This window comes from Protomyctophum bolini, assembly GCF_963924005.1.
Source record: "Protomyctophum bolini genome assembly, chromosome: 3".
NCBI classification, from domain to species: Eukaryota; Metazoa; Chordata; class Actinopteri; order Myctophiformes; family Myctophidae; genus Protomyctophum; species Protomyctophum bolini.
Window position 1 is genome coordinate 48,411,707 of NC_137864.1, and position 16,858 is coordinate 48,428,564.

The following is a 16,858-nucleotide window of genomic DNA, read 5'->3' on the forward strand; positions in this document are numbered from 1 at the left end:
GAGAGAGGGAGATATAAGTGTGTGTGTGTGTGTGTGTGTGTGTGAGAGAGGGGGGGGGGGGGGTACAGTGTATGGGGTCAGCCCAGTCCTGGAGACTCGGTTTGACCCGTATGGGTTCTGGAGCAGCGTCTGAGATGGTTTGACCCGTATGGGTTCTGGAGCAAAGCTATTCTTCCACTTGCACATTTCCCAGGAAATGCCGTTCCGCTGAATTCCACCGTTTAAAATCCAATTGGGAAACGATGACCTCGTATAAATAGTTAAATACATATTATTCATGTTGTTTTGAAGTTTTCTTTTCAAAGTCCCGTTCCTCATCATCTGCGTTTATATGGTTACCTTTTTTTTTCTTTAGCTAGCTCTTAAAATCAGCAATTTGTCCATACATTTCTAGGAACACTCCGTGTTTAGGGATGTCCGATACCGGCGATACCGATTTATATGAAGGCATTTCATACATATACAGTATCTTATCTCCTGTCGTGGACTCAACACACTATGCCTATACTTTTATTGTGATGCAGCCCCATGTGATACTACCAGACATCTCTACCTGCATTCAGAGCGAAAATAGCACGCCGCGTCGCATATAGAGTTTGTTTTTTTCATTTCATTTTTCATTTCTGTACTGACAAATTAAGTGTGCACACTTTTTCCGACTTTTGAATATGGATATTATTAACCACTCCACTGTCCCCATGAAGGAGGTTGGAATTAACGGCGCAGTCATGCTGTCACTGGACGAGCCACTGGATCTGAAGCTACCATCAGGGAGGACCAACGGGAGGATGCGGTTAGGGAAGAGGAGTTGGTCCTCGTCCATCTGCGCCCCCCTGAGCGCCATGCGCCCACGCCTACTGCGGACAACCTTCCCCTCGCCACCGTCTTCCCCAGGTACGTGATTCTTTCTAAATGCTGCGCTTTTACTGTACACACTGTAGCTAAAGCAATAGCCTGGCGAGACAGAGCTGCCCCCACCCTCGAAATGTTCAAAAGCACACTCAAAACCCACCTTTTCAAACTGGCTTTCCCTACATAACCCCCCCACACACACACTGACACACCCCTTCTTGTTTGTCCTTCTTTTGATTTTGATTTCTAGTTTTTAACCTTTTAAACCTTTTTAAATAGTTTTCTAATAAATATGTCTGTACTCTTTCTGTAAAGCGACTTTGGGTACCTAGAAAAGCGCTATATAAATCGTATATATTATTATTATTATTATTATTAGTTACATGCATACATGCACTCATGCATGCATTGTACTGTACTTTCACACGACGCACAAATATGTACATTTGTGCGCACGCACGGTCGCACACACACACACACACACACACACACACACACACACACACACACACACACACACACCTATTTCACCCTTTCTTCCTTTAAAGGACATGTTCTCACTCAGACTATCGCAGGAATGGTACCTTACTTTTATAAGCTGCTTCTCTCCTAACACATGCACTCCCCCAAAAGATGCGGTAATGAAATCACTGAATGCCGTCTGTCTCTCTCTCTCCTGGCCTCAAAGTGCAACACTTTCTCCTCCAAGTTCTGTCAGTGCCAAGCATAAATGAGTGGAGCATGATTCTGTTATTCTGCTATTATGATGCATCCTCCTTAGTAGTCTCGCACAGCCAGACGACTGGAGAGCTACGCCTGCCGATACGTCTAAATCCTAAATGTAGAGGCTGGAACAAGAGAGAAACACTAAGCGGATTTTTAACCCATTCTGACCTGAGATCAGATTCTATACGAGGTTTCCACTGGACACACACTGGTCTGATGAACCCATTCTGACCTGAGATCAGATTCTAAAAATGTCAGTCGTTCTTTGATTTTTCAAAAATAGCAGACCTACAAGCTCGTAGCGCGCCACTCGGTGGCGCGCTATGAGCTTGTAGATCTGCTATTTTTCAATAGCTAAAGCATAACATAGTGCAAACACCAAAATGGGTGCCCGCCCAGAATGGGTTAAAGCTACTACATTGAATTTAGACATTTAGATGCAATTCGTCTGGTTACTCGACACGACGTCCTCATTTACCTGGCTTATCCACTTATACCCTACTTGGTTGACCGTATTCCCTCAGTGCTCTAGTCTATACTAGGGACTTTTCTGTTTTTGCTCTATTTTCAGGTTTTATTCCCCCCCACAATATGGATGCCGGGGTTAAAAACAACCTTGAGTTGACATCTGTTGACAGGCAGCGACTACCATGAACAAACTGTGTCAATGTGTATGATTGATTCCACTTCATGTGCTCAATGTCTACAGTACTGTATGTACAGTATGCCTCTAGTCTACAGGCTGAAGATTTGTCATGAGATGAAGCCGTTTTAAAGCCATATTTATTCTTCAGTGTAGAACCGGTCACCAAAATAGCTGGTCTATCGTATTAAAGATGTTGGAAAGTTTGGATTCTATGTTGACTTCTACAACTAAAAGACTAAGGTTTTGTGTGTACTGTATACCTGCACTATCTGCATCGAGTGATCTCGGTATTCTGACTTTCAACATTTTGTTTTGATTGTATTGTTCCACTTTTTGCTTGGTCAATGTAAACGTATACGTTTTCTCATGCCAATGAAGCCCTTTGAATTGAATTGAATTATAATAACATAACCAATATAAGGTACCCCAGGGTTGATGTTTGTTTTGAATGTTCCTCTCTCCAGATTCCCAGTCCCCCTCTCTTGAGCGACCCGGGTCCTGCTACACTCCCCCAGCTATGGACCTCAGCATGTCCCCCTCCTCACACCACGCCTCCTCCCCCACCCCATCCTCCCCCTCCTCTCCCTCCCCCTACTCCCCCCGGGAGTCCATCCACAGCAGTGGCAGCCCGCTCCCCCAGCTGTTGTCTCGGGTGAGTCCACTTCTTTCCATGAAAATAAAATAGAATAGACGTAAACACTGTCTGAAGTCCCAGGTTGGACTGATAATGTAAAATGTGATTAAAGGGGGCCGAGCGAGGCACTGCGATTTCAAACATTGCAGAGAGGTTAGAAGAGACCGTCGCACAGAGTCTGGCCACCGGAGAGCATTCTCAGAGCATATTTAAATAAGTGCCAGCTAACTTCAAGGAACACACAGAGTGCAAATGGGGTCAGCAGCAGCAATATTCTTTTCTTAAACGGACCTTCCTATAGACTACACACTATTTATAAAGTCATATTATTTTTTAATCTGACATAAAACCATAAAACCAATGTGTTCCGTGTGACGAGAGCTCGGACTGGAAAATCACCGGCAGTCTACATAAGACTGACATGAGTTTTACTGTGGGTTAGTAGAGGTCAGTAGAGAGTATTAAGCAATGCTATGTCCTCTGAGTCGTGACAATAGAATGATACGGTTCACATGAAATAATGGTGAAATTCCCCTTTAAGCTATGTAACTAAAAGGCTACATCTGCACTACGATGTTTTCATTGAAAAACAGAGTTTTAAAATGAAAACCATCTCCAGTCGGGTCGATCCACATTTTAGTTTTAGAACCTTGTCTCTCTTTCTGTACGCCAAGCCTGAAAATATTTGACAACAAACCCCCATGAAACAGTACTTCTAGTCACTCACTTGTACATTCAAAGAATGTACATTCTTGTACATTCAAAGAATGTACAAGTGGTCGCCATTTCTGTGGTCGCGAACTCGCGATAGATTTAGTCTCTCTGTGTGTGTGTGTACACACACACACATGCACACGCACACACACACACACACACACACACACACACACACACACACACACACACACACACACACACACACACAACCCAACAACTAGGGAAAAAAGGATTAATATAAAAAAGCAGCAGTGTTAAGAAAAGGAGTATGTCCAAAAGAACTGGCCAATGGTTCTATAGCACTTAAAGTGCTTGAAGGTTGCAAGGTTATTATACACGTCTATTTAAAAGCTGTAATGTCCTTGGCATCGTTCATGGTGGTATCCATCGATACAGGCTAGTTGTATGCCTGTGAGCTGTTAATGTTCACACATACACAGAAATCTGTGTATGTGTGAATAATGGCTCTGCATGTATTTGCGTCAAATTGTGTGCATGTGCTGTGCATGTACCTTCATGTGTAGCCACGTTGTCAGGGAATCTTGTGAATAGCCCATTCTGACCGGGAACCCATTTTCGTGTTAGCATCATGTTATGCTTTAGCTATTGAAAAATAACAGATCTACAAGCTCATAGCGCGCCACCGAGTGGCGCGCTACGAGCTTGTAGGTCTGCTATTTTTGAAAAATCGAAGAACGACTGACATTTTTAGAATCTGATCTCGGGTCAGAATGGGTTAAATCAGACCAGTGTGTGTCCAGTGGAAACCTCGTATGAATCTGATCTCAGGTCAGAATGGGATAGGCATGCCCACAGTCCTTTCAGAGTAAACTAGGGACTCATTGTCACTAAATGGACTGCACTCGTCTTTATCAAGTCTGAAGAGCTGATTTGGGGAATTGGGAGTGAATCTAATTTGCCAGTGCGGTGTCTGCACACACAATTACCTAGTGATTATGATGACTTAATCGAATTGTGACCATGCTTGAAGGCAAATATTAAACAGAGGGCTTCTTTGTCGAGGTTGAAGCATAGAAACATTGAGACACATACTGCGAGAGAGAGAGAGAGAGGGAGAGACACACTAGAGACCATACAGATAGACCAGTGCCCACTGCCCAGGTGATGCAGAGACAGTCACAGAAACACAATTCCTATATACTTGGGAAGATCAGTTGTTTCAAGGGTTACCTACCCTTATAACATTGAGTCTTCCTATGGCACTCAACGAGTAGACTGAGAATGACGCTTATATATTGTTACTTGCTAGGGTTCAGTATTTAATTTCCACTTTGTCTACTAAATCATGATTTATACTTTAGCCGAATAGCCCATGTAAAAGCTCACAACTCATTGCAGCAGCATGCGTTGTGAGCATGAAAAATACATACTGTATAGTATACAGTACATCAGGCATAATGGAACTGAAGAAAACCCTGTCGTAAGGAGATTTGAATTAAGGGTCCAGCTAATTGTTCACAATTGTACGGCTTTGCACCTACAGTATAGAGGCTGATCCACCTAGACGAGGTCTCTCTGTCTGTCTGTCTGTCTGTCTGTCTGTCTGTCTGTCTGTCTGTCTGTCTGTCTTTCAGTGCGTGTTAAATTAACACTGATGATTTTATAGTGCAGTTTGGGGTCCAGAGATAAACAAACGGGGGTCAAATGGCCTAATAATGCATATCAAACTGAGGGTCCTTGAAATTTAAAAGAGTTGAGAATCACTGCATTTCTTTGCCTCGACGAGCTGCCGAGCAGACCTGATAATCAGTGTGGCACAGAGTAAGATATTTTAATCTCTGGCGCGTGTCGTGAAACAGAACAGCTGTCTAGTAGAGCACTTGTTCTAGTGAAAGAAATAAGATAAAAGAAGGGACAGGGTAAGTCACAGGTTGGACTGAAATGGACTTTAATATGAGTTTATTGAACACATTGAGTGTGTCTGTGTTTCTCCTCCCCGTGACATGGCCGCTGGCTTGCTCTGTCTGGACTGTGAAGCTGTGGACACTCCTGCCAGCTTATTAATGTTGAATCAGTGACATATGGTCTGCCTTCAATAGAATACAACTCTTGATTGATGATTAATTGAATAGTTTAATAGACATAAATGTAAAAACGGCAACAGAGTACAGTCAAACACTCCACGATGAATTGCTAATACGATTCATTTGTCTTAATAATCGGTCAACTGTTTTTGTTAGGCAGAAGAGGAGGGACGCTGGTGGTGGTCCGGTGTGTGTGTGTGTGTGTGTGTGTGTGTGTGACTACCTCAGTGGCCGATAGTGTTAGAGACGATCAGCTCAGACGAGCTGTTGTACACTACGTATACAACCGTGATCGGACAGCTGATAAAAAGCAGTCCTTAAGCGCATTTCTGAAATCTCTGAAATACTCTCAACTTTTAAAGCGCTCTGCTCAGTCAGTAAAGGCACTCTGACCAGCATCTTTTAAATTTGGCATTTTATGACGTGTTAGTGCGAGTCTTTTTCCAGCTTTTCTACTAAAGTGTTTGGGGATATTGAGCCGTTTAACCCTAATAACACTCAATATTTAACAGCAACAATTACACCACCTTTAACTTAATATTACATACAGTACATATACTGAGTTATACACTGAATAAACAATGTATAACTTAACCCATTCTGAACGGGAACCCATTTTGGTGTTAGCATTATGTTGTGCTTTAACTATTGAAAAATAGCAGATCTACAAGCTCATAGCGTGGCGCGCTACGAGCTTGTAGGTCTGCTATTTTTGAAAAATCGAAGAACGACTGACATTTTTTAAATCTGATCTCAGGTCAGAATGGGTTAATCAGACCAGTGTGTGTCCAGTGGAAACCTCGTATGAATCTGATCTCAGGTCAGAATGGGTTAAGATGGCTCAAGTAACAATTGATTTGATCTCACAATTGTTCTCTCCTCTGGTTTAGGATTCATCCCATGCTGCTCGTTACCCAGAGGGTAGGTCCTCGCCGCAGGGCTATCAGTTCTACATGCCTATTGGTAGCCCAGCAGGATACAACTTCTCCCCTTCCATGTTCATTGGTCAGAAAAGTGAGAAGAGAGCTTCACCGGAGCCCCAATCTGATGAGCAGCTGGCCTGCCACTGGATGAAGGTAAGGGCATATAAGTATAAAATCACTCGCTCGTCTACATATAACGTAAATTCTCCATTCATTGTCAATGGCATTTAATGTTTGTGTTTGTTAAATCAACACTATAATAATAAAACTATTCAAATACTTTTTTTATCTAAATAAAATATTGTGCGTTTAAGGGTTAAATGCAGAGGTAGGAGATACCTGATGAAGGTCGTTTAGATGGTAATGTAATAACATAATTAGATGTAAGTGGAGACTGTGCGCCTGTGCGGGATCTTCATTATTTAAACGCCCCATAATACAATAAAAAAAAACTAAAGCGCTAACGCTAAAACAAATACAAATTAAAGTAAAACTAAGCCCTCTCTTTGTATATAAATAAAATGTAAAAATGAAATAAAAAACAAAACATTTATTAAAAATGCTAAACTATAATAGCCTTGCATCAACCAACAGTTTTGCTCGCCATTCGCCAACACGAAAATCTGTTCTTTTTGCATCTGCCATATAGTTATAGGTTATTTAGGGTTGACAGTTTGACAGCAGAGTTTAGATCAAACACAGAGTAAAGATGTTGAGATCTTTAGTATGTACAGTATGACCAAGTATAAATCACCATACAGTCCAGTGGTTCTCAACTTTTTCAGGCCGTGACCCCCCAAAATAATCATATTTGAACCGGTGGACCCCCCAAAATAATCATATTTGACCCAGTGGACCGCCCAAAAGTAATCATATTTGAACTGGGGACCCCCAAAAGAATCATATTTGAACCGGGGACCCCCAAAAGTAATCATATTTTAACTGGGGACCCCCAAAAGTAATCATATTTGAACTGGGGACCCCCCGAAAGTAATCATATTTGAACTGGGGACCCCCAAAAGTAATCATATTTGAACTGGGGACCCCCCAAAAGTAATCATATTTGAACTGGGGACCCCCCAAAAGTAATCATATTTGAACTGGGGACCCCCCACACTGACAAACACTTGTAGGAGTTGAAGCATGACATTTTGTTTGACTCGGATATTGTGAAAATAGCCGATATGCAAGCTCACAAGTTCACAACGCCTCACATTGGTTGTGAGCTTGTTGTAGAGCAACTATTTTCACAATTCTTAGCTTTATACCGTATCATTTGACAGTTTTCCCAATGTTTGACCAGTTTTTATAGTTTGTTCAGTAGATTACTTTTGATGCAATAATTGTATTTTCTTCTTTCTTTCTTTCTTATATATTAAAAAGGTCTTAAAAGTCCCTAAATGAAGTGCCGACCCACATGGTTGAGAGCCACTGCTCTAAGCTCTACCTGCCTGTTCCCCTGTGTCTCTCCTCCCTGTGTGTCTGTCCTCTAGTGCCATCTGCAGTTTGACTCACTGCAGGACCTGGTTGATCACATCAACGACTTCCATGTCAAGCCTGAAAAGGATTCTGGGTACTGCTGCCAGTGGGAAGGTTGTGCTCGCAATGGGAGGGGCTTCAACGCCAGGTAGGCGGGCCTTAAACTATACTAATACTACTACTACGTGTATGTCCACCTCCACCTCTTAGTCACCTGCTAGATTTCCTCATGTGTTAAAAGTTCTGCGTTTTTGTTCCAAGGAATACCTTTGGCCAAGATGAGTAACAGAGTGGTCAGATAAGAATTCTGGTACTGGAATGCAACAGCATTTCACTCCTAATTGTGCTATTGGCTAATAATACAAATTATGCTGTATTAGTGAGCCAATATATTCAACAACTATTTGTAGTATAGGCCGGGCTTAAGTGATTTAGTAAGTGATTTAGTAAGTTATTTAGTAAGTGCACCCCCCCCCCCCTCCCCCCCAAGAGAAGAAAAAAAAAATGGAAATTTAGAGTTTACACACAGTGCATGCATAAACTGGTATTTTCTCTATTATTATATTTACTCAATTTTTATTGGTGGTGGGGAGGGGGGTCGCGAGACGAGACATGGCCAAAGCATTTTCGAGGGTCCGCTGGCCAAAAACGTTGAGAACACCTAGACAGTTATAGACTGTTGGTACACTTTGAATAAATTACGTGTGCGTCATTGGTGATTTACTTACTTTGATTAGATTATTTTTTTTATTGATAAATAAGAAAAAATATAACGTGTTATCTGTCATGTTTTTTCCAGGTATAAAATGCTGATCCACATCCGCACGCACACCAATGAGAAGCCGCACCACTGTCCCACGTGTAACAAGAGCTTCTCACGGCTGGAGAACCTCAAGATACACACACGCTCACACACAGGTGCGCTCGTTACACCACCAATCACACACACACACACACACACACACACACACACACACACACACACACACACACACACACACACACACACACACACACACACACACACACACACACACACACACACACACACACACACACACACACACACACACACACACACACACATTTTAATCATTTATCTATGTCCACATAAGAGATACAAATACAAGGACACAAATATTTACAAGGTGCCGTACAGAATGCAGTCAGCAAATCCCGAACAAATACCCACACACCCTTCAGGGGTACAGGTAACAGCGTCTTCGCCATATTTGGCGGCTACCGATAGTGGAAGATATTGCACAGAATTTCGCAAGCCGTTTGGCTGCTTTTTTTGGCATCCCAAGTTGTTGGAAGCCTCTTACGACCAAACTGTGTACATGTCCTAGGCTGCCGAAGATAAACACATATAGATTGCACCTATAGCCTAGTTCAATGATGGTCTGGAGGAGCGGCTGGTACTTAATGACCTTAGTCATAAAGGCTTCCTCTAAGCTAGAGTCAAAGGTGCAGGCCATTTCAAGAATGAAACACACACACACACACACACACACACACACTCACAGTACCGTGATTTTTCGCCCCTAACACATGATCATCATGTATTACGATTATCAGCGGGGATGGGAATATGCTGCCTATGTTCCCTTAGCCCTATGTTCCCTCAGCCCATGTTCCCTCATTCCAAAACAGACCCTATGTTCCCTCAGCCCATGTTCCCTCATTCCAAAACAGACCCTATGTTCCCTCAGCCCTATATGTTCCCTCAATCCGATAAGTGCAAGTGTAACAAATGTAATAGTGTAATAAGTATATTAGTGTAATAAGTATAATAGTGTAATAAGTGTAATACAGACAGCATTTCTTTCCCAATGAAATTGGCTGGAAAAAGTCTCGCTTTTAGCCATTAGATGGCACCATTTCCCCCCAAAACAGGTCGTCTCGTCTTTTTTGACTTGTCTCGTCATAATAATAGGTTCATAATAATTACTAAAAATTAATTAACTTATAATTATATCGGTCGGCCTCATGGTGGCGCTATAACAGCCCACTTTACGTTTTGGCTTATAACTCTTGAAACATAGGTTACATTCATTTATCCCTGGATTCCTTGAGTCATGACGCATCTCACCATATAGGCCACGCCCATTTTCAGATTGATTTCCCGCCATTTTGTATTTTGTCCAAAACACACTTGTTGCTCCTCCTCCTACATATTTTGTCAGTAGGCGTTGTCACCACGCATCAAAATCAAGGAAGCAGGCACGACTGCAATTCACCTCAATGTCTCTGAGCATTTTATCGGGTGCACGGTCTGGGAAGAACCTGTTAAACAAGAGAATACCAGAACTCACGGAACTGTCCTTAAAGGAACTTCCATAGGTTTTTAATCTGAGCATTTCCCAGAGTATAAGTTAAATACAGGGTAATTACTAGGTAGTTGTCAGGAAGATACTTGGTAATTACCTGGCAACAGTGGGTCATTCACCATGGTAAGTTCCATGTAATTACCAGGTAATTATACAGTAAATTATTATATATTTATTATTATATATTATAAAGTAAAACATACTATTGCCATGTAGTTACCTGGTAATTACCTGGTAATTACCGTACCATAAAATGAAGGGTTACCCACACGGGGTAGCTACAAAGGTGAATGGGTGCGCAGTATACTTTACTACTCATATTAGGTTATTGCAGGTGGCCTTTCAAGACAAGTTCTACAAGCGAAACTAGTTTTGTGTCTGTCAACGTAGCTTGAATAGTTGTGTCAATTAAGGTGTGATACTGTTTACTACACCTTAATTTAAAGGAATGCAGTGTCACAATAGTAGTTTGATTAGGGTGCCCAACCTTGATCAGAGCTGAGGAGGTCGTCTCTGGATCAAAGGGTTTCCAGGAATTATGCTTGTTGTTGAGTGTTATTATGATTTAGTTGTTGTAATTTGACAGTGACACTTTGAAACACTTTCTCTCAACTGACAAAAAATATAACTATTTACTTGTCCAGTTCTGCCCTCTTTAACAATTATGTCATGCCATGTTCTTTTCCACTGTGGTCATACAGTTGACTTGAGTCACACATACCAAATGTGGTACCGATATCACATACAATACCACCAATTGTCATCCTGACACTATATATTTAAAATTGTGAATATTAAAAAATATATATACGGACATACGAACAACATTCACTGGGGTTCACTGTGTTTTTGTGGAGCATTTGCTATAACAAAGTAGATAGACTAGACCCCAGTAGTGTCATTGCTGTAACTTGGTATCTGCAATGTGATGCTGTTGCTGCAGGGTGAACTATGGGTATCATTATACTATAATGCTACCCACCCTAAATCACCACCAGCCCCCACTAGAGGGAACATTTAGGAATGAGGGAATGAGGGAACTGGCTGAGAGAGCATAGGGCTGAGGGAACATAGGGCTGAGGGAGCATAGGGCTGAGGGAGCATAGGGCTGAGGGAGCATAGGGCTGAGGGAACATAGGGCTGAGGGAACATAGGGCTGAGGGAACATAGGGCTGAGGGAACATAGGGCTGAGGGAACATAGGGCTGAGGGAACATAGGGCTGAGGGAACATATAGGGCTGAGGGAACATATAGGGCTGAGGGAACATAGGGCTGAGGGAACATAGGGCTGAGGGAACATAGGGCTGAGGGAACATAGGGCTGAGGGAACGTCAACATTCAGTTGCATCTCTCATCAGTTATGACCTAAAGCCGAAACTACGCAAACCGACTGATGCAATGCTCTCTCTCTGAATACCCGCAGGCATTAAACAAACAATTTGGTTCAGAGTAGGGAAAGCTCCCTAAATCCTTTAATCACTAAAAGCAACTCACTCTCACACCCAAGAGTAAGTTGGGATGGAGGACGGCTGATTCTGTTTGCAGTGTGCAGTCACACCTGGCCTGAATCAAATGACCAAATCAAAATGACCACAAAATTGGAGAACGCGACCAATGCCACGTCGGACATTGGCTGGAAGGTGTGTCATTCCGACAGTGTCCCAGTGTCCGCCCTGAAACTGCGAGGTCAGGGTTCGATCCCCGGCCGGGTCATACCAAAGACTGTAAAAATGGGACCCAATGTCTCCCTGCTTGGCAGCATCAAAGGGTTGGATTGTATTGGGGGGGTCAAATCAACTAATCAAATGATTCCCGAGCGCGGCACGGCTGCAGCTCACCGCTCCTTGGCTGCGGCTCACTGCTCTAAGAGAGATGGGTCAAATGCGGAGAACAAATTTCACTGCGGTAACGTGTGAGACAAATCGTACGACTTTGACTTTGAATTTTAGATAGAGGGGGAGAGAGACAGAAGGGGAGAGAGACAGAAGGGAGAGAGAGAGGAGCCGAGAGAAGGACGGCTCCTTCTCAAGAGGAGGGAGCGCCAGTGAGGAGTGTGCCCATAATAAGGATACAGGACATCCTGGATGATTGTGTCATAGCTGTAGATTAGATACAATTCAGTTGAAAAGTGTTTAATTAACAATTAAGATAACAGCTCTGACGTGTGTCAATAAAGGATTAATTAATGGTAGTAGTATTAGTACATAATATGAATCTATGCCAAGCCTTCTGCAACAGGATTTACACAGCCTGCACGAGTAAATAGAAGTCCAGATAAGCATGAGATCTGAAGAGATCAAAGTTAGTCATAGCATAACATGAAACAAAGGTGTAGGAGTGGAGAAATAAGGAATGTAATATACAATACAGCATATACAGGTAGTACCAGTATGTCAGAACAGGTCAGCTCCATGTATGGAGATCTAAGGGTTTGAGGTTTGAGGTCAGATGTAGAGTTGCTGGCTCCAGATTCTATTAATTATCAATACATCGCATTTTAATCGCATATCAATATTCGACCTGAGAACAGTGAGAAGTTCTGAGAACCTTTTTTTTTTTAAATGGGTTTTGGTAGGCCTATACCAGTGAATCAATGAATAGTGATTACATAATATTATACAATAAATCATTTGTTTTATCAAGGTGGTAGCAGCGAGTTGCCGTGCCGAGCGTTGCAAAGTCCGCCAGAGCCGACTCGGCTCCGTTCGAGTTGCATCCCGATATGGACAGAATAGTTCATTATTACCCCCCAAGGCAATGCCAACACTGAGTCATATTTATTTCCCACCACGGAGTAACCTCGCGTCAGTGTCACCACTCGGAGGAAAGTCTGGTAAGACGGGCAGTGTCGGTAGGCCAATCAGAGGCAGGCGGGGCGTGTCTACTTTGTCTAGAGACGGACGCAGTATTCAGTCACACAATGCAGCCAGGTTGTCTAGAGACGGACGCAGTATTCAGTCACACAATGCAGCCAGGTTGTCTAGAGACGGACGCAGTATTCAGTCACACAATGCAGCCAGGTTGTCTAGAGACGGACGCAGTATTCAGTAACACACAATGCAGCCAGGTTGTCTAGAGACGGACGCAGTATTCAGTCACACAATGCAGCCAGGTTGTCTAGAGACGGACGCAGTATTCAGTCACACAATGCAGCCAGGTTGTACATTTTGTGGCAAACACATTATTATTGCAATAAAACTATGAAACATATACTAAATAGCAGATCTACAAGCTCACCACATATTGCAGTGTGACGCGTTATCACCTTGTAGATCAGCAATTTACGCTATGAATACAGACGGTCAACTGTTCTCTCCTCTCTGTCTCTGCAGGAGAGAAGCCCTACATCTGTCCCTACGAGGGATGCAGCAAACGCTACTCCAACTCCAGCGACCGCTTCAAGCACACGCGCACCCACTACGTGGACAAGCCGTACTACTGCAAGATGGCCGGCTGCCTGAAGCGCTACACGGACCCCAGCTCCCTGCGCAAGCACATCAAGGCTCACGGACACTTTGTGGCCCAGGAGCACGGCTCCCCGGGCAGGCTGGCGGCGGGCCTGGGTCTACAGGGTCTCCAGGGAGCCGTTGAGCTGCCCTACCTGAGCGGTGCGCACATCATCATCCCCGGGGGAGCCGCCACGCTCCTGGGGGGCATGGGGACGTCCCTGCCCATCTCCGCCCTCTGCCACGCCAGAGCCTTGGGCCACCACGGGGCCTCGCTGTTCTCACTGGGCGGCGGCGGAGGAAGTGGCGGAGTGCTGGGCATGTGTGACTCCCCGTTGCTGCCGTTTGGACTCTCCGCCGCCTCCATGCTAGGCCTGGGAGCTCTGGGCTTGGGGCGACTGGGAAGGGGCAGCAAGGTGGAGGGTGAGCAGGAGGCGGAGGAAGGGGAGGTGGAGAGCGAGGGGGAGGCGCTGAACCTTTCCTCAGGCATAGGGGAAAGACGGGGTGGACCCCTGTCTTGGGTCGTGGTGCCCCCCGGGGCATTGCTCCTTAAACCAGCTGTCGTTAGCTAGAGCTAGTGCTGACAGGTTTCACGATGCTTTGATCCAGGGAGTGGGGTGTGCGTGTGTGTGCGTGTGCGCACGAGCGTGCATGTGTGTGTGTGTGTGTGTGTGTGTGTGTGTGTGTGTGTGTCCAGGTACGGAGATGAAGGAGGTTTGAACTGACCTAAGCGTTATTGGCACAGATGTATGGGTCCTTAAAGCCATAAAGAGAGCACTTCAATCATTCCAGCCCAGTAATGGGCTGGTCATGTACAGTCAATGAACACTAGTAAAAACGTCTTATTTGTGCAATTCACGTCCCAAATTGTCTCAAGGTTTAAAAAGCCTTTATGCTTTATCCTCGATTCCTCAATGCTTTCCAATCCTGCACCTTTATGTTATGCTTCGACTACATCTATCCTTTATCACGGGCACTGTTAAGCAATAAGGGGTTATGGTTTTCACTTGGATTCTTCAGGCTACAACAGAAACAGCTAGTTTTATGATGTTTAGTAAACTCACTGTTTGCTAATCAGTCTCCACTAACCTCTGAGGTTCCCATTTGTGCTCTATTGGCACAAAAGCCCAGACCGCAGCAATGCAACTAGTCGCAACAAAACAAATTCAAGCTTCCTGACTTTGCTTGACAGTGAAGGTGGAATAAGGGGTAGATCGTTCAATACCATTTTTCATTTATTCAAGACTTGTCTTGATTGTCCAGTGAACAAGACTAAAGTATCATGCTTTATGGTACTTTCTAATCTCCATTATGCTTTAGTATTGCATACAGTCGCTTTGCCATTGACAAGTACTAGTACTGACTGCACACAGGCCCAGTCACTTAGTCAGACATCTTCTATATTATAGAAAAGATGTCATTAGCAATACCCGTACAGTAATATTTGATTTATACTGCTTATTAAAAGCATACTGTTTTACCAAGAGCTCATTGTGGATGTAGTATGATGGCTTGTGTCGTTTGACCTGCAGGCAGACTATTTACTGTAGTTCAGTATGAGCTAACACACAAACCAGTTGTCAGGCAGAGGTAAACCTGACACCATTCACGTGGTTTCAGAGCAAACAGAAAACATGATAATGACAAGCCTTTGTGGAAGAATTAACTGCTCTTCTGAGACATATTCTCTGGCACAGATTAGTTACCAATCTGTTAGTTGCAGGTGATCATCAGCCTTTGTTCTGATTGTTGTTTTTTCTCACGGTAAAGCATTGATTATTTTTCATCTCAACTCAAGCACTCCCAGTTTAATGTGCCTATTATAGGCCAAGGTGCCCCATTTATTATCATTTTATTTTTCATCTCTGGGACCCCAATCTACACTGTAAAAAATTCTCATTTGTACATTCTCTGAGTTACAGACCCGTAAGGGTCCATTTGTACACCTGGTGACCACATGTTGAGAACAGAGTGGTAAAGGACATTTTATACATGTATGTATACATGTATTACAGTACAGTATATACAGTATTTTCTACTCATCAAGAAGTCAAGTACGTCACATCATGTGTAGTGGGTGAAGTGGTTTGGAACAAGTTTTTCTCAGTGCCTATAAGTTTTTCCAGTGACAAAGGTTCAATGAGGACCTGCACAATGCCATCTTGGAAATTAGTTTAACTTGGTTCATATAAACGAAAATAAATCCAGCCAAGAGCTACATTCAAGGTGGAAGAACATAGACAAAAATGTGTATAGATATTTATGTGTATACATTTGCTGAAGATAACTGTCTGTTAGTGATTTCTTTTTGCCAAATCAAGTAACACAAGGCAACCTAGTGGTGTGCATAGTTGCGGAGTGCCATTACATACAGACATAGCGACAAACTGACAGACAGACTGTGTGTCTCATTACAATAGTATTTCACTATCACTACACTCAACGCTCAACTAAAGAAGATGTTAAGAAAGCGGTCTTCATGACAATGGCCAGATTTGGCCAGTATCTGTTTTGTCTTATATTCCTTTTGCACATTGAGGTATTCTATCATAATCAGTATTTCAAATGTGTCTAAGTGCCTTGCAAGTTGCATCATTACACATGTGTGAATGGAATTCACACGCAGCATACAAATAAAGGTACACAAATGTAAGTTTATAAATGTACAATTTACTATGTTTTAGACGTTACATTTTAACAGTTGACAAGAGATGTTATTTGTACATCAAGGCAACTACTTCTGTTTTCATGGATGTCATTAAAGTTGATGACGTTGACAATAACTCTGTCAATAAAAGCGAAAAGAAATGCAAAAGCAGCATTGTATGCTCTCTTTATGGTCTCTCTGTGTCTACCTACTGTAACTGTGTGTGTGCGTGGATGGGGGGCAGGTGCATTCTTCAGCCACACCCCTCCCATAATAGTCATGACAATGACTAAACATTACCCCTTATATCTGTCAGTTTCTCTCAGTTCCTCTCCCGGCTTGAACCCACCCAGTCTTGTTCAGGAGAGGAACACACCTGTAACACGCATAACACTTTGACTAAAGGCTCATGC

At 43.2% G+C, this 16,858-nt stretch overlaps 1 protein-coding gene across 2 annotated transcripts in view; it reads left to right on the forward strand.

Annotated features, from left to right (window-relative positions):
- Nucleotides 1-16,608, forward strand: part of glis2a (GLIS family zinc finger 2a) — a 35,093-nt gene extending 18,485 nt beyond the window's left edge. The window contains exons 2-8 of one of the 2 annotated variants that reach the window (XR_013963861.1): nt 705-894; nt 2,689-2,876; nt 6,511-6,696; nt 8,037-8,170; nt 8,822-8,940; nt 13,685-15,796; nt 15,828-16,608. Coding sequence is in view for 1 of the 2 variants with exons in the window: in XM_080760153.1 (XP_080616279.1) it covers nt 729-894; nt 2,689-2,876; nt 6,511-6,696; nt 8,037-8,170; nt 8,822-8,940; nt 13,685-14,370 (1,479 nt within the window). In the remaining variant the exon portion in view is untranslated. Of the gene's footprint in view, nt 1-704; nt 895-2,688; nt 2,877-6,510; nt 6,697-8,036; nt 8,171-8,821; nt 8,941-13,684 lie in introns of both variants that reach the window. The other variant, XM_080760153.1, reaches the window with a different exon arrangement.
- Nucleotides 16,609-16,858: the final 250 nt, after the last annotated feature.